Source organism: Protopterus annectens, chromosome 9.part0, assembly GCF_019279795.1.
Source record: "Protopterus annectens isolate FY-2018-M chromosome 9.part0, PAN1.0, whole genome shotgun sequence".
In the NCBI taxonomy this organism is placed as follows: domain Eukaryota; kingdom Metazoa; phylum Chordata; order Ceratodontiformes; family Protopteridae; genus Protopterus; species Protopterus annectens.
Window position 1 is genome coordinate 968079502 of NC_056743.1, and position 23731 is coordinate 968103232.

Sequence of the window (23731 nt, forward strand, 5' to 3'; positions counted from 1 at the left end):
TGCCCCTCTGCCATAAACAAACTCTACAACAGAAGAAAGAAGCTGTTGCAAAAAAAGAGCAAAATCCCATGATTGGTGGAACTCTGTGGTCAGCCTCAGTAAGAAGCTGAGATCCCTCATAAAAGCCTCCAAAGCTAGTTACGAAAACAAAATCGCCACTGATTCTAAAGACAACCACAAAGCATTCTATAGCTATGTCAAGAATCTCAATGACAACACTCAGATCTGCTCTGAGTTGCAGCGCAATGGCACTAAATATACAGAACCAACTGATATTGCCAACATCCTGGCAGATAGGTTCAGTGCTAACTTTACCCCTCTCTCACCCCCTAAAGGGCCCATCTCTATACTGGAAGAATGCAAAGTTCCTGCAATCACGTCTGCACAGGTTAAAAAACACACTCTCCAAAGCCAAGAACACAGTATCCATGGGACCTGACAGCATCCCAGGCTGCGTTCTACCTGAACTACAGAATGAACTGGTACCCCACCTAAGTAACACGTTCAGTCATAGCCTCACCTCAGGCTTTGTGCCCACTGAATGGCGCACAGCAACGGTTATCCCACTCCACAAAGGAGGAGCCACCACGGACCCTGGGAACTACTGCCCCATTAGCCTGATGAGCCTGGTCTGCAAGGCTATGGAACATATCATCATGGAACCTATAAACAATGACATTGGTAATCTCCAAACTCTGGACCCCACCCAGTTCGGGTTTGTAAAAGGCAGATCATGTCTCCTAAACCTGATAGACTTCTTTGAAGCAGTCACCAAAGCCGTAGATGAAGGTAAGGTGGTTCACACAGCCTATCTTTATCTCACCAAGGCTTTCAACACCACCCCCACTCTGGAATTATAGATAAACTCACTAAACTAGGTATAAATCCTATGTCACAAGATGGGTTGCCAAGTGGCTCACTGACAGAACCCACACTGGGAAAGCAGCAGACTCTAAATCCAACTTCAGATCAAGTGACAAGTGGAGTACCACAGGGTTCAGTCCTAGGTCCTCTCCTGTTTGGTATCTACTTCTCTGAAGTACAAGCTAACACAGAAGGTCTTTGGCTAACAAAGTTCACAGATGACTGCAAACTAGGAGCTGTAATCAAAACTCCTAACAATGTGGACATCCTACAAAAGGGCCTCACTGAGACAGGTGCTTGGTGTCAAAGCCATGGCCTCAAGCTCAATGCCAAAAACTGCATTCTCATCCCTTTTGGTAAAAACTCTGTACCCATGAACTACCACATAGGCGGTAGTCTACTTAACACCGAAAGTGTGATAAGAGACCTTGGGACACAGGTGGACAGTAGTCTCTCCTTTGATAATCACATCGCCACAGTAGTAAGGAAATCCTTCTGCATGGCACACCTCATCACAAAAGGTTTCTCATCCAGGAAAAAAGAGGTCATTGTTCCCCTCTACTCATCACTCATTAGACCCATTATAGAGTACAATGCTCCTTTTGGTGTGTACCTCACAAGACATCTACAACAACTGTAAAGGCCACAGAAATACCTCACAAAGAGGATTACTGACCTCAAACAGATGCCCTACGCAGACAGTCTCAAAAAACTCCAGCTTTACTCTGTTGCATATCGCCTACTCAGAGGTGACCTCTGCCTAACATACAAAGCTATGTCAAACCCAGAGCTTTTGGACATGCTCCACTTAAAGAAATCCCAATCCCTCCGAGCTACATGCTCTAGGGACCTAAACCTTGTCACCACAATAAACAGAACATGCTGGAGGGATAGATTCCTACGTGCCGATTAAGGTTGCCGCCCAACTGGAGGGATAGATTCCTGTCCTAGAGACTTCCCATACTCTGGAGCAAACTACCTATCTGTATAAACAAAGCTCCTCATTACCACTCTTCAAGAAAAATCTTGATGATTGGATGGGAGATAGGAAATTCACCCCGGGGATCACTTCTGTGGCTCTGCTTGACAGGGGCACAGGAAAATAATTTTCTTGGGTGGCAAAAGCCAGGGTGCCGTTTGGCTAGGCATATATAGGCCCTAGGGCCAGTAGCATAGTACCTACCTATAACCCTATGAAAACCAAATCCTTAACCCTATTACAAAGCTACAAGGAGATTAGAAACCTCACTAAAAAACGCATTTATCTAGACAAAAAAAAAATTTTGTAATTCAGCTCAAACCAATCACCTCTCCATCCCTAAAAATTTCTGGTCCACCATAAATAAAATCCTCTACCCCAAACCCCTTCCCAAAAAAACATACCACTTGAGACAGCAACCCTCCTCAATAACTACTTCATAGATACCATCCGTAAACTAACTCGCTCTGAACAAAACACCTGTTCATCACACTCTACTCTCCCCCCTACAAATAGTAATAAGACCCCTTTCTCCCTTAAACATGTTCCCACCTCCTACATCAAATCTCTTCTTCATAAACTCAAGCCTTGTTCCCCTTCAGCTGACAAACTACACCCTCTCTTCCTCAAACTAGCAGCTGACTCCATAGCTTTTGCCATCTCTATACTTATTAATCGATCACTTCAAGAAAACACAGTTCCTAACATTTGGAAGTCCTTCTTTACCATACCACTGCACAAAGGAGGTAACTCCACAGACCCCTCCAACTTCCGCCCAATAGCCATCTTATCGCCTCTTTCGAAAATTCTAGAAAAGTGTGTTCACACTCAACTCCTTAAATACTTCATACAGAAAAACCTCTTAACCCCCCGCACAACAACGTTTCAGGCCTTGCCATAGTGCTGCTATTACCCTCCTTTCTTTCACACATACTGTTGCTGAAGTCAGAGACAATAACCAACTTGTATCATGTCTTTTCCACGCTCTATCTATAGCTTTTGATACAGTGTCCCACTCTAAACTTCTTACAAAACAAACTGATCTTAATCTCTCTTCTGCCACAATGCAGTGGTTCTCCAAATACCTCTCTAATAGACTACAATCTCTCCGATGGCTTACTTCATGCTCCCCAATCCTACCCGTAAATACAGGGGTCGCACAGGCCTCTATCCTAGGCCCCCTTCTATTCAATATCTTTGCCAACAATCTTCATTCCTCCTGCAACCACTCCAGTATGCTGATGACTCAACACTCATCACATCCTTGGATAACCTGTCTGAGCTCCGTTCCCTTACACGAAGCACTTTCAGTTCCATCGAAAAATGTCTGAGAGAACCAGCTTATCCTAAACCTAAAGAAAACTAAACTTTTACTCTTCCTAATTCCTCTCAGAGCATAAATCCACCTTCTCCACCTCGTCTCTTGATAATATTATCATTGATAATACTAGCATCACACCAGATCTGTGTACAAAACTCCTCTACACTATTATAGATGACCAGCTTAAGTTTGACCAGCATATTCACCAGACCATCAAGAAGACCCATCAAAAATTAGGACTATTGTATCTCAACAGAAAACTTCCTTACTCCTGAAACTAAACTATCCCTCGTAAGAACATTCCTTCTCCCTGGCCTTCTTTATGCTGCTCCCATTCTTACAAACCTTCAAACCACCTTAACCGCTCAACTAGAGCAAACCTATAATAAAATCGCCAAATTTGCCATTAACCAACCTTATAGATCTTACCACTGTATCTCATTAAAACAACTCCATTGGCCTGATACCCCCATCAACTACTCGTAGCACAACTACAAATCACCCACTCCATCCTCTACAAACCTACAGCCTACTGTCCCTCCCTCTCAACTCTAGTCTCATTCTGTACCCCCTCCAGACCTCTCTCAAGCTCCAACCAACAACTGCTTGCCATTCATAAGCCCAACAAAAACACAGGTAAGTACCTATATAACCACAATGTGTCCTTAGCCTGGAGTAAACATCCTTCTAATATTAGAAACATCTCTAACACTACTCAATTCAAAAAGCAACTAAAACTATTCCTACTTAATTCATGGGTATGTCCATGTCAGGAACCTACCTAAAGCCTCCATCCCTTCCCTACCTTAAGTGTCATGTCTGTCTACCTAACCTCCATTACAGTTTTTCTTTCTTCCTTAACCATCCTCCTCAGATAGTGTGTCTTTCCTTAGTCATATTTTGCATCCTATCATCCCCTGAATCTACAGTACATCTACATACAGTGTAACCTGAGGTTTCATACTATTGCACTATACTAGTTCTAAATCCCCAAGTGTATTCTCACTTAGACTACTTCCTCCTACACTGTCCTCTGATTAATGAGTCTTAACCATAATTCTACACTGCACACAGTCCTAGATGTTTTCCCAGAGGTAAATTGATGCTGTACTCATTTAGTGATGCTTACTCCTTGTTAACTGTAAACTCAAAATCTGTGTTGTATAGGCCAATCTATGCTAGTTTCTTTCATTTGGTACTATGTATTGTTTTAGATTTTAGATTTATCCTTTATTGTATTTGTTTTAGAATATATGTATGCTACTAATTCAGAGCTTTTCTTCTCAGGTCTCCACTGAAAATGGGCTTCTGGCTCAGCTGGACTAACATGGTCAACAAATGTCAAATAAATCTGAAGGGTATTTACCCTCTTTGGGTAATACAGCCACTACAGCTTTCTTCCAAGATGCTAGTATCCCCTTTTTTCAAATATTTTTGAACAAAACCTTCCAGATGTTTATCACCTTCTTCCCTTATGAATTCCAAATTTCCACAGGAATTCTATCCCTTCCCAGAAACTTCCTTGTTGACTGATTATACATCACCATTTTTAACTTTGTCTCTTTTTAGCTTCACTATTAATTGTTGAAGATTGTCTTCCTCTAACCTTGGCATGATAAAATCTTCCATAAACAAACATTACCATTTGCACACTTTTAGTTTCCCTATCCCTCTGCTCTGTACACATTTTCATAAAATTTCTGAAATATCTTTAATAACTCTAGAAGATTTCCAGTTATTGTATTGTAACATTGTTATTTTAAGCATGTACTTCTTAACTTAATGTGAGTAAATACTCTTTGCTTTTTATATACTGTAGGGCCATTTACAGATTGTTTCCCTATCTCATATCTTTCAGTTTTTATCTGAACTTAGTTGGGCTAGTGAATTTTTTGCATCTTTTATAAATAAGCAACCTTTCAAATTCCTTGTCTTGGCTTATGTGGGGTGCCTTAGATTTGCTTGCTAGACCTATTAGAACCAGAAAGGAGAAGTTCAGGATCTTGCATGATGCAATCATTCCACTTCAAGTATTGGACTAGTTGCCGTGGACATAACTCTGCTCTGTACCTTAAAATTTCGCACACTTTATCTCCTCCCCTTTTTCCATAAGACTGCATCTCTTTCCTTTATTCAGATCATGTGTGCTGCTTAACAAGCAGACATTGCTAAAATGGCTGTAGCCTTGCTAGGCATTCCTTTTCAACTTGAGAATATCTGCTCTCCATTTCTGTTATAGTTCGAGAACAGAAAGCAGGAGACTTCGATTACCATCAATCTGCTGCAACAAATCTGCTCCAGCACCATAACTGCTACCATCTGCACTAGCCATATTTGATTTACTGACATTGTAACAGGTAATATTGGTGTGGACGCTAGCATGAACATAACATTTTGGGAAGCCAGTTCTTTGGCATTACCCCATATCCAGTCTACATCTTTCTTTAGCAGTTCTCTTAAGGGATGGAAGTACCAGTGACAGTCCTAGTGAGAATTCACCCAGATAGTTTACCCTGCCAAGCCTTTGCACAATTCTGCAGCTACCTGATATAAACATATGCAACAGAAACTCATTTTAATATAAAAATGGGATATGGATGTATTTCTGAAGAACAAGTAGTCTAAAGCACTTTGTTTCCAAATAACATCGTCTATTATAAATTCACTAGACAATGGAAAAAAGAAAATTCCTCAATACTACCAAAATTCAAGTATTCCCTTCCATCCATGATGGATTATATAACATAGCACAGATGAGGTTGCTGGAGTAAGAGATACTTGTTTTCCCCATCAACCTACAAAAAACGGTGTATAAACTACTACTTTCAATGTTGTTAACACTTCACAGTGATGTTATCATATTTGTCTGTGTCTGGAACAACACTTCACAATGCTGTTATCATATTTGTCTGAACAAAACTATCACGTATTTGTCCTACACCAGCAGTAAACTACTTTTAGCCAGATTTGTAAAGCTGTAAGTGGCACCAACATAAATTTATAAATGCAACAAAGTCCCACCTGACAGGTAAGAACTAACCGATTTAACAGAAGGTAAAATGATCTACTTTATTTCCCAGCTATGTTTTGCTTCACCAGAGATTGAATTTTCTTAGCATACTTGAAGATGGCCAGCTTTTGTTTTGTACACATTTTACAATAGCAGCAGAATGCTATAAGATAAAGACAAGCTGCTCCCACATACATTAATATTTATACAACTAAAGTACTTGTAATACTAGAAGGCTATCTTTATTTAATGCTTATCAGGAACTGGAGATAAGACTACAGCTTAATTTTGCAAATGTCTGCTTTTCATTTGGTGACATTACATAGTCTTGGTAACGAGTTGCTCTTTTCTTTCAGCGTGGGTCTGGGGCTTGCTTGCCATCACTCTGATAAGCTTGCCATCTGTCATAGCGATCATCATTGTACCATTTTTAAAGCAGGAGTTTTTCCATTCTCTCCTTGCCTTTTTGGTGGCCATGGCCGTGGGGACACTATGTGGAGATGCACTGCTTCACCTTCTGCCCCATGTAGGTATCCTTTATTTGTTATATATTCACCTTTATACAGTCTATTGTGTGAGTGTTTGTTTAGCATGCTCATTTGTGTAAAAAGCACTATATTTGCTTAGCTATTTTACTACAGTTGAACACAAAGAAGGCATTCCCATTGGAATTCCAATATTTTGTCTACATATAGACAGATGGATATAGATATACGCATAGACATGTGTGCAGATAGAGAGTTCAGCAAGTGATAAATGTACAGCTTCTATCTTATTACCTATCTTGATTTTCTGAAAGGTGGTAGGATACAAGTGCATGTTTTCATGAGCAATCTAGAACCATGGGATTGATAAATAATGAATTTAGAGTCACAGACATTGCTAACCGAGATTCTACAAAACAAATCAGTGGTATTCCTTAAACTGTTGCTGTATGCAGTAAACCAATTTTTTTCTGACTAGTGAACATGAGAGCTAGAGCTCATCTCTTAAACTTCACATGTAAAATGCTAGCATCTCTGCATTAAAAAAGCTTAATCTACTCCCTTCCTATTTAGGTAACCTGTCCTTATGTGGAAATATTTTATTTGTAGTAATTTTGGAATGCTGATCACCTCAGAATTAAACTGTGTGCTTAGAAAGTATTGCATAACTAAGCTACTCATTTATGTCATCAGAAGTCTTGTTTTATATTAACATTTTTTCATGAAAAATATGGCAGAAGCCAGCTCCATGGCACTGAGGGATAAAGCCCTGATTATACTGCAAGTGCCTGGAGCTTGATTAGTAGCTCATGTGCCCATAGGAACTGTCTGGGAGGATGGGAGTAAATAGTTATTGCCATCTCACCCATCCTGGGGGAAGGAGATGGCTGTGGCTCACCACATGGGTGGCATTTAGTGGGGACACTAGATATTCACCCAGTGGACCTCAAGCCTACTGAGTCCACACTACTCTGTGTGAGTCAGTTACTCAGTAAGGCAAGAAGTCAGTGCACAGATGCAACCTTTTCCTTTTTAAGGACATTTTATATTGGAGCTCACAATGGCTGCCATAGGGTATGGGAGTTTTTTCCTCTGGGGAGAGGGGAGGTCACTTCACAGAGCCAGTCCACTCCCTAACACCCAGTTCTCTCAATGGAGAAGACAAGCTGATAAGAATGAATGAGCCATAGGGCTCTCACCTTACTCAGGGATCCCAGACCTGCTGCCATAAGATGAATGAGTAATTGTGTACAGATACAGGAGCACTGAAGAATTTGTAAGGTAGGATAAACAAGCAATAATGCCTGTGTGTTGCTGTGGAAATAACTCATGCCCGGGGGTGTTCAGAGAACCAGTGCTGTAGGCTGAAGGCCTCTACATCTCTGGAAGGGTATTTTTTTCCACAATAATGCACACCCTGGATGGTATTTTTGGTCTTTGAGAATGGGCGATCTGATAAGTTGTGTATTTTTTTATTATTTTATATTTTTGATATAAAGTAGTTCCTCTGCCTAATGTTTCAAACTTGATGTAGAATATGTAATTCTTGTTGGAGGAAGTATTTCACATCCAAAATATAAGTTATGTAAGTTTTGAATGGCTACACACACACACACACACACACACACACACACACACACACACACACTCTGCACTTAACATCCAGTTTGTTGAGTGAACACATGCGCAGATGCCACCTTGTTTGCAAATGAACAAAAAAAATGCAAGGCACAATAACTCCACTCCCCCCAATCTTTATGTTCCTAATTTTGCTGCACAGGGCTACTCCACCCATTGATTTTTCTGGTAAGCCTCTGTGGATTAAAGTCAAACAGTAATACCGAAGTTTGAGTTTCATGACCCAAGCTGTCTGCGATATTGGGCTGCCTTTTATTTAATTTTACAATTGCTAAATATGAAGGTGCCATTTATTGAGTGTAAAAAATGGCGACAATTTGCTTTTTAACTGTATGCACTTCATGGCAGTTTAATATGCTGCATGAAGCAGCAGACTTGTTTTTCAGTGGGCATTACTTTTACATTAACATCCTGCTGGAGAACATTCATTCTCCCATCATAGTGGTGATGTATAAGTCACCAGTTCTCTAAGAAAAAAGTAATATGGCAGCTCAGGAGATATAGAGACTTTTAGCATATTTATGTGTGTGTGTGTGTGTGTGTGTGTGTGTGTGTGTGTGTGTGTGTGTGTGTGTGAAACTCAAATATCCAAGTGTGTGCGTCAGCTACTGGGAACAGGGACACAGAGCTACAAAGTGGGCAGTGTGGAGTTTTGTGTGGGCCTGGAGAGAGTAAGAGAGTCCAGCCCAAGGTCTGGAGCATGCTCCCTGTGTGCTCTTAAGAGAAATTGTGCTGGGTGCAGGGAGCTGCATCTGAAAATACTGTGTGAATCCATCTTTGGTCTTAGTGGCCATCCTCTCACCGGAGTCATTGGTGAGGAGTGAGTCTCCTTGATTGCTGGCCCGGATTAGGGACCCATCACAAACGTCATAAAATATTCTTCTGTATTTGTACTCAGCCAACATAAATTTATTCACTTTTAGCTAGAATGTTCTTAAAACAAGTTTTAGTAATTTGATGACAAAATGTGGATGTAACTTCTTACATCATTCACTACCCATTTTCTTGTGAAATGTCAAATTTCAGATTATATACTTATTTCAATTTTATTTTACTGTCCGTTTTCTTTTTAATTATGTTGAACCTTACACAATTCATTTCTAATGTGAGCATACAAATAAAGATGTTAAGTTATTGGCTCCATTGTCTAATCTGTAGGAAATAATCAAAACGCCATCTAGAAGTTAATGCATACTTATGATGCAGTGACTGGGATTCATAGACTGTTAGTACATTGCCCTGCATAAGTTGATGCAGGTGGTGACAACAGAGAGAGAGTATAGTTATGCAATGATCAAAATAGCATACTGTGCAGTGCATGTCAGTGAATATATAATGATATGGAAATGAGGAACCCCATGTAAACAAGCCACATGAATTTTGCAATTGAAGGAGCTGCAAATGGTGGCCCAATTAAAAATGTAATATGGCAGTAGTGCATATCATTTTAAATGCTGTGATTCATGGTGTACAGTTTAGGAGCAGTAGCAGCAGTAATACATGAGCATGTGTTGAGAGCTGCTGCTAGAGACAGTGCCTGCAGTGTTGCATACGTTAGCCCTCCAAGCTTCTGGAGACGATAGACGTAGTGCCTACCATATTACCAGCTCACAGGCCAACAAACTGTAGACCGTTGAACAAGGATATTGTATGGGACCTGTGTTCCCCTTAAGCGGAAATGAGGGGGATGTGTGATCTATTCCTGTAGATACAAAACTATGTGTAGCCTTAACCCTGTTAGTTTCAGGGTTGCTCCACTAAAGTATGACAACATGTTTGATATTGGAGGCATTAGCATTATTCCATGTACTACCCTGGCAGTTTGTGAGTCATAGACTTGATATATCTAATTTATACCAAAAATTTATGCAAGTGGACATCCCACAGGGTTTTGTGATTGGTAGCTGTACATGCATGCTAGATAGGTCCATATACACAGGTGCCATGTAGACATGGCATAAGTCATGTGTAATATATTGCACTGTATTGCAGATGCTTTGGGCGCAAGCTATCTTAGGGAGTGAGTACAGTCCTAGTATTCATTTAAAAAAACATTGTGGATATCATGGCCATTTAAGTGAATGTATTTAGTAGTTTTGTGTGTTAGTAACTGTATCAAGGAGCTCTTTGTTACAGTTCAAAGGTTCAGAGTCTTTTTATTTTTGGGTCTTCAGCTTCAGGAGACTATTTCTTTTTGGTCCTTCACATTCAGATTAAGGGGGTTCCAGTATGTGGGCTGCCCAGGGCACCAGTTGACTTGCCTATGGCTCTGCAGTCCCTCCCCACCAAATCTGATTTTTATGATGCTTGTCTGTGAAACATTTGCCCAAGAGGTATGTGCCATGAATGTGGAGGTCCTGTGGCAGCACTTAGTTTTCCTGGCTGGTGAACTTTTCATGGTATTGCCTCTCAGACAGGCATGTCAGTACATGTATACTTGTGGCAAAACCCATCAAGTCAGAGGGTGTGTATTGTACACAATGAAATTGACGTAACTGTGACTGCACTCTCTCGTTTTATGCACCTGTTTGTCGGCTGCAGATCATAATGTACATAGCCTCCTTCCCATTTATGTAGTGTAGACATAACTCAACACATGACCATGGAACTCTACACTCCTTGTGGCATGTCCTTTCCACGTGAACTAATTTTACAGTTTGAATTCCCCAAACTGTAGGCAAATAGTACAGTTTTATGCCAGGGTCTTGTGATCCCACTTATACATACAGCATGACATCTTCCTCAGTCTTAATGACATCCACCACAGGTTTTATTACTGCCGCTACATTGCATGCAGGACTCCTCCTTTCACGCTGGGAAGCTCCATTTCTACATCGGTTTTACTTAAATCCCTCTTTTTGAAGTTATTTGGTTGTAAGAGTAGTTGTGCTAAATGGTACCAGTCCATTATATCACACTAAAGAGCAAATTAACACTGAGGTTATGCTAATAAAACCAGCTAATATCATTGCTTGTGAATTGCTTGCTGCCAGTGGGCAATGCATTATCTAATACATGTCATTGCAATCCATGCACATCACAGTGAACAGAAAGCATGTGACCAGTATGCTTGTTCATGTGACATGTGTACACCTATAATACCATGGTGTAGTGCTACAGTCATATCCTACCACAGTGGAGAAGTGTTGCACTGCATGACTTGTGACTCACAAGTGTGCATTCATGCACATAGGACTACCATATTGTTCCTCAAGTGGACCTGCTTGGCTAAACATACCAGGAAGTGGGAAATACAGGACTCCAGCTTGGTATGCTAGGGAGAGCAGAATTTTCCTGTTCTCCCTATACAGGAAATATGAGGAGCAAAACTTACAAAAGGGGCTCTTCTCCACAAAACAAAATGCCCCCATCATTACATACCTTATAGTTACCCTTCTGTATTTTCCATTTCTTGTTTTTCTCCTTCTTCCTACATTCCTATTTACCCCCATTTTCTCCAGATTTATATTCTGAACAGGGTTGCCACTCTGCTGTGCTGTGTTCACTTGCAGTGGTCTTTCTGTTGGCCACTTTGTCAAGTTGTGCTGTCCTTCTTGCACTGGCAGGGTACTAGGTGAAACTACATGTCTCTACCAGTGCAGCCTTCAGTGCCTGGTCAGGTGTGCATATTTTTCCTTAAGTATAATGTCCATCATGTCAGCCATATCCACTACTGCAGCACTGCTTGTGTTCTACTGCAGACTAGTGCTGTTTAGCCCGTTAATGACATAGCTCTCTTCTTTAGTGTGAACCTTTTTTCAGTTTGCACGCACTGTCCACAATTTAATACATATTTAATTATTTCTGCAATACTTTGTGCATCAATCTCCTCAAATATTGTTAGTACTGTGCAGGCACGAATTCTAACCAATGTGTACAGTAAATATAATCAATGTATACAAAAAAGCCTGTTGTGCAATTAAAGGAGCTGGAGAATAAGAAAAAAAAGGTGTGGGGGGGGGGGGGCATCACTCTAAAAAGATCAGTCTTTCACTATTTTGAGTGCTTGATATGTGATGATAAAGTCTCATTATATATATATATATATATATATATATATATATATATATATATATATATATATATATGTTTTCTTCATTTTGTCAAACGTTTGTTTGGTCAACGAATGTGAGGGATGGTGTTTAATATCAAAGGTACAGATAGCAAATAGTCAAAATGTCAATGGAATGCTTCTTCAAGGAAGGTAAGTGGGTTTTGGGGTGAGAGTATTTCTGCATGTGTGTGAGAGTCAAGGTTAGGGCCAGGGTTAGGTATTCTATGTTTGTGTGAGTGTGTGTGTCTTTTAGGGTAAGTGTTAGGTCAGGGGAATGAATGTAGTGTTAGTGTGTGTTTGTGCATGTTACATGCTTGAGTATGTCTTGTGTGGTGGCAGTGATGGAGGAAGGCTTTTATTAAGATAAGGTGTGGGGCAAAGTTAGGATTAGCATTCAGTACGAAGCTGGTCCGGGGGGGGGGGGGCTTCCCTCTTCCCGGTCTTTTCTAACTTCCTCTGATTGATTCTTATAGTTATCATGCAATATTTTATTACTAATTATCTGACTTTTAGCAGGAATTTCTTTTCTAGACTTGACTAAAAACTCTACCTGAGCAGGTGTTTTACTCAGGATTCCTGTATCCCTTTCTCTTTGCCTATGCCCTTCTATCAGTCCCTGGTAGGGAAGGCAGTTTCTAACCTACAGTACAAACTTTTTCTTGGCTTCATCCCACTCTGTTACCTTTTCCTCTCTAGTTATTTGCTCCCAATACGTTGGTTCCCTTGGCAATTTTCTGCAGTAAATTATAGTCCCCCTCTTGCTGATTCTCTGTACCCCTACTTGCAGTCATTCCTATTAGCAACATTTCCTTTCTCCATTTTGTATTGGCTTAGTCCTTGTGTTCATGAAGCTGACAAACATATTCTAATATTCTGTGTGGTTGTTGTTCTCCCTAAGGATCTGCATCCAAAATCCTGTTGTCTCCTTATTTCTTTAACCCCCCCCCCTTTCTTCATTGTCATCCACTTTGCATTAGAACCTTCTGCTTGTGTTTATGTATATGGGTCTTAACCGTATAACTCTAAAATAGCCCTTTAAATCAGGTAATCCTAAACCCCATTATGCTGTTGGGAGGATCAACTTATCCCACTTACCTTTTGCCTCTTCCCCTCCCAGATAAATTCCTTTAGCCTTTAATAATTAATGTTCACAACTTATCCTCTGGTTGATAAAAATATGAATGACCTCCATATAAAACTAGAGACAAAAAATTCACTGCTTGTATCTTGCATTCCATATCTATAAAAAAGATCTTTCAGTTTCACAGTTGTATTACCTTTTAATTAATCTTTTCCCACATATTCTTAGCTGTAATAACAGTAGCCTTTTTAATCCATACTCCTAAATGCTTTATCTTATTGTGTCTCCATAAATATGGGTACTGCTGAACCAGTTCATGTGTGCGTTCAAACTTTATGGCTATAGCTTTATCTTCATTCATTTTATATCCTGAAGAGTGAAACCGTCTCGAATTGCTCCACAACATCAAAATATCCTGTTCTGGATTTAATCCATCCACATCCCCTTTACCCATTGTATCAAGTACATAATAATGTCATCTGCATGTAAACCCACTTTTCATGATTACCGTAACCGTTACATACTTGAATATCTGAGTTCCTTATTTTCTTTACCAATGGCTCTAAATATCAAGCAAAGTTCAAAGGGGAAAGAGGACATCCTGCCTGTTCCCTCTGTTCAAACACAACGTATCTGAGATTTAATCCTCCCATCCTTCATATGTCCTCCTAATTAACCTCCCTATTGTGTCAGGTAATGCAAATGCTTACATTGCACTACTCATAAAATCCAAGCTTGTGCTGTTGAATGATTCCCCCTTCATCAAGATCTACCAACAACAGCTGTATTTTCTTACATCCTGCTTCCCTCTGGATCATCATTGTTCTGTTAATGTTGTCAAATGTTAGTCTTCCCTAGCCAAAACCACAATGATTCATATCTATTAATTTTGGCAACACCTTTGCAATTTCCTTATATACATACAAACACTTTATTCTAATGCTTTAAATTAAAATGCTTCTGTATGAAGTTGTGTCTAATGGGTTTTTACCCTCTTTAGGTAGTACAGCCACCAAAGCTTTCTTCCAAGATGCTGGTGCTTCCTGTCCTTTTAAAATACTGTTAAACAAAACATTCCAAATCTTTATCACTTTCTTCTCCCCTAACTTCCAAGCTTCCACCTGCAGATTGATTACACATCAGCATTCGTATCTCATCTCCTCCTGTCTTAACTATTAGTTGTTGAGTCTCATCTACCTCTAACCTTGGCATAATTCAGTCTTCCATAAATATTTCCATTTGTGTGCTTTCTTGGTTTCCACATTCCTCTGCTTTTATACAAATGTTCATAACATTTCTGAATTATCTCCAATATCTGTATAGAATCTCTGGTTATTTCTCCTTGTCACAGGCCCCCTAAGTTTGGGGGTGACCACATCTAGTTTCTGTTGCCTGTGTCATACTAAACGTTATTGTGCTCTGGAGTTATGAAAAAAAATAGTTGCTTAACAGCAGTCTATCTAAACTGATGCATATTATCCAAATACTCCCTTATTTTCTCTCTCTAGCGTTCTGCAGTTGCTCATCTTCTTCTGTAAGATTTCCCTTATTCTACAATACTTGAAACTTTGACAGCTCATCTGCATAGTTCCTGTTATAATGTAGCTGTCTCTCTCTCTCTCTTTTTTACATCTACCCAGTTTTTAAACTCCATTTTCATTTTATCTCACTTGCTAGCGGTCCATTCTAAAGAAATTTCAGCCTTCCCTATCTCTCAAATAATTTCCACTACTAATTCATTGAATTACACTCTTTTAATAGGTAGATGTGATGACTATCTCATTTTCACTTCATTAACCTTCATTTTTATCTCTTTTATTGGTGCATCCTATGCAGTAGTTATTGGGCGTATGTTGAAAGTTTCAATTTAGTGCATATGTTCCTGTAAAGTATCATTTCTATCCAGTACAGCCCACAGTAAGACGTCCTGTTCGATTCTCAGCTAGAGCGTTTTCTGTGTGGAGACATGCGTGAATGGGCGTACCTTCGTTGAAGGTTGTGCGTCAGGGCTGGCAACTCTGCACATAAAAATCTACTGCCAATCATTAGCGGACCGGAGTTCCGCTGTGGCGACCCCTAACCGGGAAAAGCCGAAAGACACAACAACAGCCCAGTTGTTTTGTTGTGCCTTGGAGAATATGTAAATTCTGCCCAAGTTACTACTACTGAATTCACATATTCCTTACCAAATATTTTCATAAATTTCTTCAGAAATCTACCCTCTTGTTATATTTTCCCTTCTAGGTCTACCCCGTTATATCCTCACTATTACAAATAATTTTCCAGTCCCCACCTATTCTAGGTCTACCCCGTTATATCCTCACTATTACAAATAATTTTCCAGTCCCCACCTATAAGTAATGTTCACTGATGAAAGATGATTATTTCTCCTAAAGTTTTCTTAAACTCTATAATAGCAGCTTTTGGTGGAATATAAATACATCGCAGTGCATTATTCCACTCTTGCCAACAGACCCCATTTTTTTAGACAAGAAATATCTTTGGCTATGTCATACATGATAGTTTAATAATCTTACATTTATGTAAATGAAAATAAACCATACTGACACAGTTTCAGTTGGAAACATTAGACATAACAAACCATACTGACACAACCATAACTGGAAACATTATGCATCACTTATAATATGTCCAGTCATTGTCAGTTAAAAATTAAATAGCTCTTTCAAGTCCTGCCTTCTTTTAAACTGTGTTCCTCTTCTGTATGTATTGAACCCACAATTCCCAATTTTTCTTATGTAATTTGTTCCTACCCTTTTCTAAAAATCCCAATTCCAGTTTTTTTATTATTTATTTATTGACATTTGTTGGCCGGGAAAGTCCACTGGGACAAGAACCCATTTTCAGTTGAGGCCTTGGGAGAAAAGCTCCATATACAAATCCAAAACGTACGCTAGACAATATAATGTATATAGCACATTCAAAATTTCAATACAGATACATCAAGAACAAGAATACATTTTTTACAGTTCTATGGTCAATATGATTTTTCTATAGATTAATAAGGTAGTGAGCAAATCAAAAAATAACCAAGACATTAATACATCAAGATTAAAGTTTTTTTTATACAGTTCTATGTAGTGTGCAAAGATTTACATAATGTATTTAGGGGTTGGTATTGTACATTCTTATTTACACGAAATATTGTGTGTCAGCACAAATGGCCCATTATGGCTAGATAGTGATTACAAGCAAATATATAGTGAAGATCATATTTGCAGAGAAAGATTTAATTGATTTTGATAGGAGATCTGCTGTTTTGGGGTGTGTATCATAGCTTAAGGTGGTCTACAGTTTTGTAGATGGGGCATCCTGATTTATTAAGAGGATGATGTTTTAAAAGGAATTTGAACTTTTTTAAAAATTCCAATTGTGTGATACAGAGAGGTAGGGCGTTCCATAGCTTAGAAACGGCATGTGAGTACAGGCTTTGTCCTGCCCTTTTATTGGATTTGTAAACCTTTAGGAGTTGTTAGTGGATAGAATCTTTCTGGCAGGTGTGTAGAAGTGTAGGCTAGAAAGAAGAGAGGGGCAGTTATCTTTATTATATAGTATATTAGTTTGTGAGCCAAGGTTAGTTGGGTGTAATTAAGGAAATGAAGGAAATGGGGAAATTAGAGACATTTCAATTCCTTAATGGCTAGACAATGGTGAGTTTTCTATGGTAGTCCTTGGCAATTTTGCTGTTTTATGGTAGTATGATTGAAGTTTGTTGCATAGGGATGTATGTAGATTAGTGAAAATGGAGGAGCCGTAGAGAAGGGATGGAAGTAGGAGGGTGTTTGCCAGCTTTATTTTTGTAGGTTTATCCATGTATGATTTCTTTCTATAGAGTCTGCCTAATTTAAAGTGTGTTTTTTTATTGCGTTTAGAATATGTTTCTCTAAGGATAGTTTGCCATTTTAGTGATGCTCAGTAATTTTGCTGATTGCACTATTTCAATTCTTGTCCTGTTTTGAGAGTAAATTATAAAGTCATGTGGAGGTGGTTTAGATGAGGACAATAGCAGTTTGGATTTTTTATCTCTTTTACTATCTTCTAGTAAAGTTGGTTTAGACTCTGATTTCCATTTTCTAGTAATTGCTTTTTTGGCAGTCATTGTAATTAGACTTGGCAAGGCCTTACTATATCTAGGCAGTTCCAATTCTGTATCATCGCTCAAAAAATCATTTCCCTAGTTACTCCAGTTTGCTCACCCTGCATCTCTGACAGAGCAGTCTGCAGAGAATCTGTAAAGTCTTCCAACTCATTACACTCTCAGAAAATATGTTGCCATTTGCCTCTTTCTTCCCCATCACACCTCCAACATTTGCTGTCTACCTGAGGAAAAATTCTTTAGAGCCTACTTTGGGTATAAAAATACCTATGTAAACAATTCCAGGCAAATATCCTAAATCTTCTAGATTATATTGCGTATTTGGGAGACATACAAATATCCCCCCATTGTTTCTTCATTTACTGCTTATCCAGTCTGTCTTGACAATCCTTCCTAACCTCCTCTGATTGATTCTTATAGTTATCATGCAGTATGTTACATGGTCGACTAATTATTCCTTTAATGACAACTTCTGTTCTAGATTCTACCAAAAACTCTACCAATGCTGGACTTTCATTTAGGACCCCCTATTCCTTTCCCATTGCCTCTACTCTGATATCAGTCCTTGATATGGAAGGCATTCTCTAACCTGCAGGCCAAGTTAGTTCTTAGCGTCTTCTCATTCTATTACCTTTCCATCTAGTTATTTGCTCCAAATACCTTGGTTCCTTTGTCAATTTTCTCCAATATATTCCTGCCCCTCTTTCCTACTGTCAGTATCCCTAATTGTAGTCATTCATTTTGGTAGAATCTCCTTTCTCATTCCCATATTGGCTTAGTTCTTAGAATACCTTCTGCTACTTTATGAATATAATATTCTGTAAGATTATTATTGTTCTCCTTAAAGGTCTACATCCAAAACCCCAGTCTCTCCCTGTTATTTAGCTTCCCCCATGTTTCATGATCATCTTTTTCCAATATGAATTATAGTTTTCTGCTTGTGCTATGTATTGGAGCCTTAACTTTGTTGCTCTGAAGTATACCTACAACTTAGTAATACCAGTCCACCCTGTTCTACTTGAACAATAAGCTTATCCCACTTGACTCTTGCCATCTTCCACTCCCATATAAAATCCTTCAACCCTTTGTTAATTACTATCCACAAATACTCCTCTGGTTGATAAAAATATGCCTGACCTGTGTATAAAAGGGACTAAAACATTTTAACTACTTATATCTTACTATCGATATCCATATAACAGAGCTTCCATTTCCTCATTTTTGTATTATCTTTTGTTTAGTCTCTTCCTGCATATACACTGCCACACCAGTATCATTTTTAATCCATACTCCTAAGTACTTCATTTCATCTTGTCTCCTTAAATATGGGTATTGCTGAATCAATTCGTATGTGGGCATCTAATGTTACCGCTATTGCTTTTGTTTTAGCTTCATTAATTTTGTACCCAGAAAAGGTTTGAAACTGTCTCAGTATGTTCCACAGCACTGTAATGTCCCTTTCTGGTTTTATCAGGTATAAAATGTCATCTGCAAACAGAGCCAGCTTTTCTTGACTACCATTCCAATTATATGCTTGAATTTCTCAGTCCCTTATTTTTCTTTGTCATTGGTTCTAAATATAATGCAAATAACAAAGGGGGGAAAGAGGACACCTCTGACTGGTGCCTCTCCTCAAGCAGAGATTATCAGAGAGGACCCCATCCACTTTAATTTTCACCTCCAATCCCTCATATATCCTCCTAATCAACCTTATAATTTCATCAGGGAATGCAAATGCTTCCATTACTCTGCTCATAAAATCCAGGTTACTCTGCCAAATGCTTTCTCTGCATGAAGACCTACCAACAGCAATGGTATTTTCTTACATTCTGCTTCCCTCTGGATCATCACTGTTCTGTTAATGTTGTCAAATGTCTGCCTCCCCTCCAAAAAAACACATCGATCCGTATATATCAATTTTGGAATCACTTTTGCCATTCTGTTAGCCATTATAGACATCAACACTTTATAATCATGATTTAGTATTGAAATGGGCCTGAGTCAAGTTACAACGTGGTAAGCATTCTGCATCTACCCTGTGCTGATCTCAAAGCTGCTGAGAGAATCTACAAAACTAAGTGCCATTTTTCAATTTATTCTGACTTATATTGCACTTGTATTTGATTAATTGTGTTGCTTTATTAACATGCATTACATCTGCACCATATTTATTTCACTGTTTTACTGTTAAACTGTTTAACTGAGTGTGAACTGTTCTGATCTTATATTAAGTATCTGTTCTCCTGTATTAAATTGACCCAAACAGAGTTTAAATATCTTTAGCATAGTCTGGTTACAAGTTTTGCTGTATTCAGATCTGTTTTTGTGATTCTTGTGTTTCCTGCTATTCCATCTTGCATTAGCTGAGGCCTGCCTGCACTTAGTTGGGAGTAAGTGAACTGGCTGGAACTGGTGTAGCATAGGGTGTTTAACTAAGAGCTCATGGACAAGGGTTGATTGGCAAATTCCAGTGTTTCTATTTTGCTTTCATTTTTGTGCTACTTAAACCCCGCATTTGCATGGGTTTGAGCTTGTTTGCCCGTCATGCACCGCCACTGCACTGTTTTAACCCTTTGTGAGGTATCTTGGCTTAGCAGTACTCCTGTGTAAGTGAGGCCCTCCCTTGCAGCTACTGTATTGATTTTATCCAGCCCTACTCATGCCTATAGGTACTCATCAGATATTACCCACTCTACTATCCCTGACCTCTCTTCCACAGATTCTGACAACCATGGACGAACAATTTCCTAAGATTTCTCCTGGTAGTCTGGTTGATATGGGCATCCTGAGACAGTGTAGCAACTGCCTCATGTACACAGCAACCGTCTACTACCACCACCTAGGAACACAATACATGAGAAATGCATTTACATTAAGAACCTGGAATCCATGCTGTCTCAATCACAAGCCAGTACATCTGACACTGAGAAGGTTGTCTGCTCAAACACAACACCTCTAAGACCACCCACACCTGTACAACAGACTCCCACATATGTGGAGGTTCTCAACAAAAACATACCTAAACAAAAGATACCGCCAATGCAAAAACACACACGCACATCACAACCCACAGAACCAAACACCACACATAGTACCCATGCCTGTGTCTCACAGCCACTAAGGCCCAGCCACAACCCCAATATACTAGTCAAAGGAGACCCTGTTGTGAAGCACACAGATGTGCCCCTCAACAGGCTAGATGAGGAGAAAGTCTCAGTAGATTACTTGTCAGGTGCTAGAATCTGCTATATCACACACACACACTCAAGTTTCTCAACAACAGGTACTGTTGTGACTTTGTCATAGTCAATGTTAGTGTGAATAACTTGAGATGTACCTGTCTGGACTGTATGAAGAGAGACATGACTGAGCTCGCTCAATGTGTCCCAGGCAGGTATGTCCCTAGCCTTAAGCAGGATCCTACCGTCACCCAGAATGATGCCTCAATACAAACAGAAAATGATTTGACTTTAACAGTTGGCTTAGTTTCTAGAGTTATTCCAAGGGGATCAGGACATGATAGATGGAACAAGATACTTTGCCAGAGATGGCCTTCATCTGTCTCCACTGGGCTTTAGGCTTCTGGCAGAGGCTCTTGCCTCCCCCATAATGTCTTTTTAGGCAAAGTCATGAGGAAAAAATTACCAACATGAAAAATTCTTCTAAACAAAATTTAAAGGTAATGTTGCTAAATGCTAGGAGTCTTAACATGAAACTGCACCCATTGCAAGCTTTCCTCACCCTGAAAGATGCTGACATTTGTGCAGTCAGTGAAACCTGTTTCAAAGCTGCGGAGAGCACCCCAGCCTTACCAGGTTACTCATCTTACCATACTTTCAGACCCCAAATGGAGGGATGCAAAGCCAAAAGAGGTGGAGTTTCAATATTTATCAAAGACATACCTCCAAGCTGGTCAAACAGTATGAAGCACAGAAGACACTTCAGGTGCAGTTAACCGTTGACAAAACACCTATTCAAATCATAGCTAGCTACAGACCCCCAACTATGACTCAGGACACCCTCTCCACCTATCTGGACTATCTGGACTTACTTTGACTCCATCAAGATTCAACACTCTACCCTAATCCTGGGTGACTTTAACTACCCAACCATAGAGTAGAAGACCTAGCCCAAACATGAACGCCCAGAGTATTCTCAACTTCATCAATGCCAATACATTGGATCAGCTGGTCGACACCCCCATGAGAGCTGAAAATATCCTGGACCTGGTACTAACCAACATGAGTAGCCACAGTAGCACCCCTACAGTGTCATCCTCTTTGGTAAGCTTTGACCATAAAACAATCACTTTTGAAGTCGGCATCTCCCCTGCCCCCCCCCCCCCCCCGGCCAGGGTCAAACAAAAAAAACTCTTCCAAAGCTGACTACAGCCTCCTGAAAGCAGGTATAAGCAGCTTCACAGCAACCGTCCTTTCAGTTGGAACCAACTCTAATGTCTAAGCCTACACCAAAAAACAATATGAGCTGCATGGACTCATCAATACCTGACCAAACCAAATCATCTTTCTCAAGGAAGAGTAAACCTGTCAGGTGGACAGCAGCAATAAACAAACTCTATAATAAAAGGAAAAAATTGCTGTCTAGGACCAAGAAGGTGCAGAAGGTAAGTTGGAAGCAATCTCTCCTTGTCTGAACAAACAAATAAGATCACTGGTGAAATCCTTTAAGGCTAACTTCGAGTCCATGTTGGCCACATCCACTAAGGAGAGTCACAAGGCCATCTTCACATACATCTGTAGTCCCAAAGGTAACACCCAAATCTGCTCTGAACTGGTGGTCAAGAACACCACATACACAAATGTTGTAGATACAGCCAACCTGCTGGCAGACAGGTTCAGTGAAAACTTCACCCCCCCCCCATCCCCTCGTCACCATGGAGCAGGTCTTTAATGCCCTCTTGAAGGCAAAAAGTACAGTCTCCATGGGACCTGACATCATCCCTGGCTGCGTCCTACATGAACTCAGGCAAGAGCTCTCAGCACCATTAGGCACCCTATTTAACCAAAGCCTGAGCACCGGCTTTGTCCCAGCGAAATGGAGGACAGCCAGTGTCATCCCTCTACACAAAGGTGGACCATCTACCGACTCAGGCAGTTATAGGGCCATCAGCCTAACTAGCCTGATCTGCAAGGCCACAGAACGCATTATCATGGACCTTATAAACAAGGACATTGGCAACCACCAAATGCTTGACCCTACACAGTTTGGTTTTGTCAAAGGGAGATCATGGCTGTTAAACCTGGTCAACTTCATCGAAACAGTCACCAAAGTCATGGATGAGGGGAAGACGGTACACATCACCTACCTTGACCTAGCCAAAGCCTTCGACACTATTCCCCACTCAGGTGTAATAGATTAACTCTTCCAGCTAGGCATCAACCCGAATGTTACCAGATGGGTAGCTAACTGGCTCACTGATAGAACCCACTCAGTCAAAATAGGGGAACCCACTCAGTCAAAATAGGGGAAGCCACCACTAGTACTATACCCGTAATGAGTGGTGTACCCCAAGGATCGGTCTTGGGGCCTCTGCTGTTTGGAGTATACTTTTCTGAGGTGCAAGCCATAACCTGTGGCTTGTGGCTGACTAAGTTTGCAGATGACTGCAAGCTGGGCACTGTCCTAAATTCCCCTAGTGATGTGAACATCCTCCAAGAGGGCCCTACCCAAACTAATACCTGGTGCCAGATGTATGGCCTCAAACTGAATGCCAAGAAGTGCATCAGTATCCCCTTTGGGGAAAATGGCATCCCCACTAATTATCACATTAATAGCGTACTAAGCATGCAATTAGTCGTGAGGGACTTGGGCACCTAGGTTGATAATAACCTGACTTTTGACCACCAAGTTGTCGCCATTATACGGAAGGCTTTCTATTTGACCGACCTAATAAGTAAGGGTATTTCATCGAGGAACAAGGAGGTCATAACATCCCTGTACTCCTCCGTTATCAGTCCCATTATTGAGTACAATGCCCCCTCTGGCATGTACCTTGCCAAGCACATGCAACAGCTGGGGAGACCACAGAGGTTCCTGACCAGGAAAATCCAGTGTCTCAAACACCTATCCTATACAGATAGGCTAAAAGCCCTGTGCCTCTACTCAGTTTCATACAGACTGCTCAGAGGTGACCTGTGTCCAGCGTAGAAGGCCATCTCAGA

General features: G+C 40.1%; 1 protein-coding gene across 1 annotated transcript in view; it reads left to right on the plus strand.

Moving 5' to 3' along the window:
* The window catches only part of SLC39A5 (solute carrier family 39 member 5), a 411070-nt gene that overhangs the window by 163955 nt on the left and 223384 nt on the right, over nucleotides 1–23731 (plus strand). Inside the window, exon 5 of the mRNA XM_044083712.1 lies at nucleotides 6531–6700. Within this exon, the coding sequence (XP_043939647.1) occupies nucleotides 6531–6700 (170 nt within the window). The remainder of the gene's footprint in view (nucleotides 1–6530; nucleotides 6701–23731) is intronic.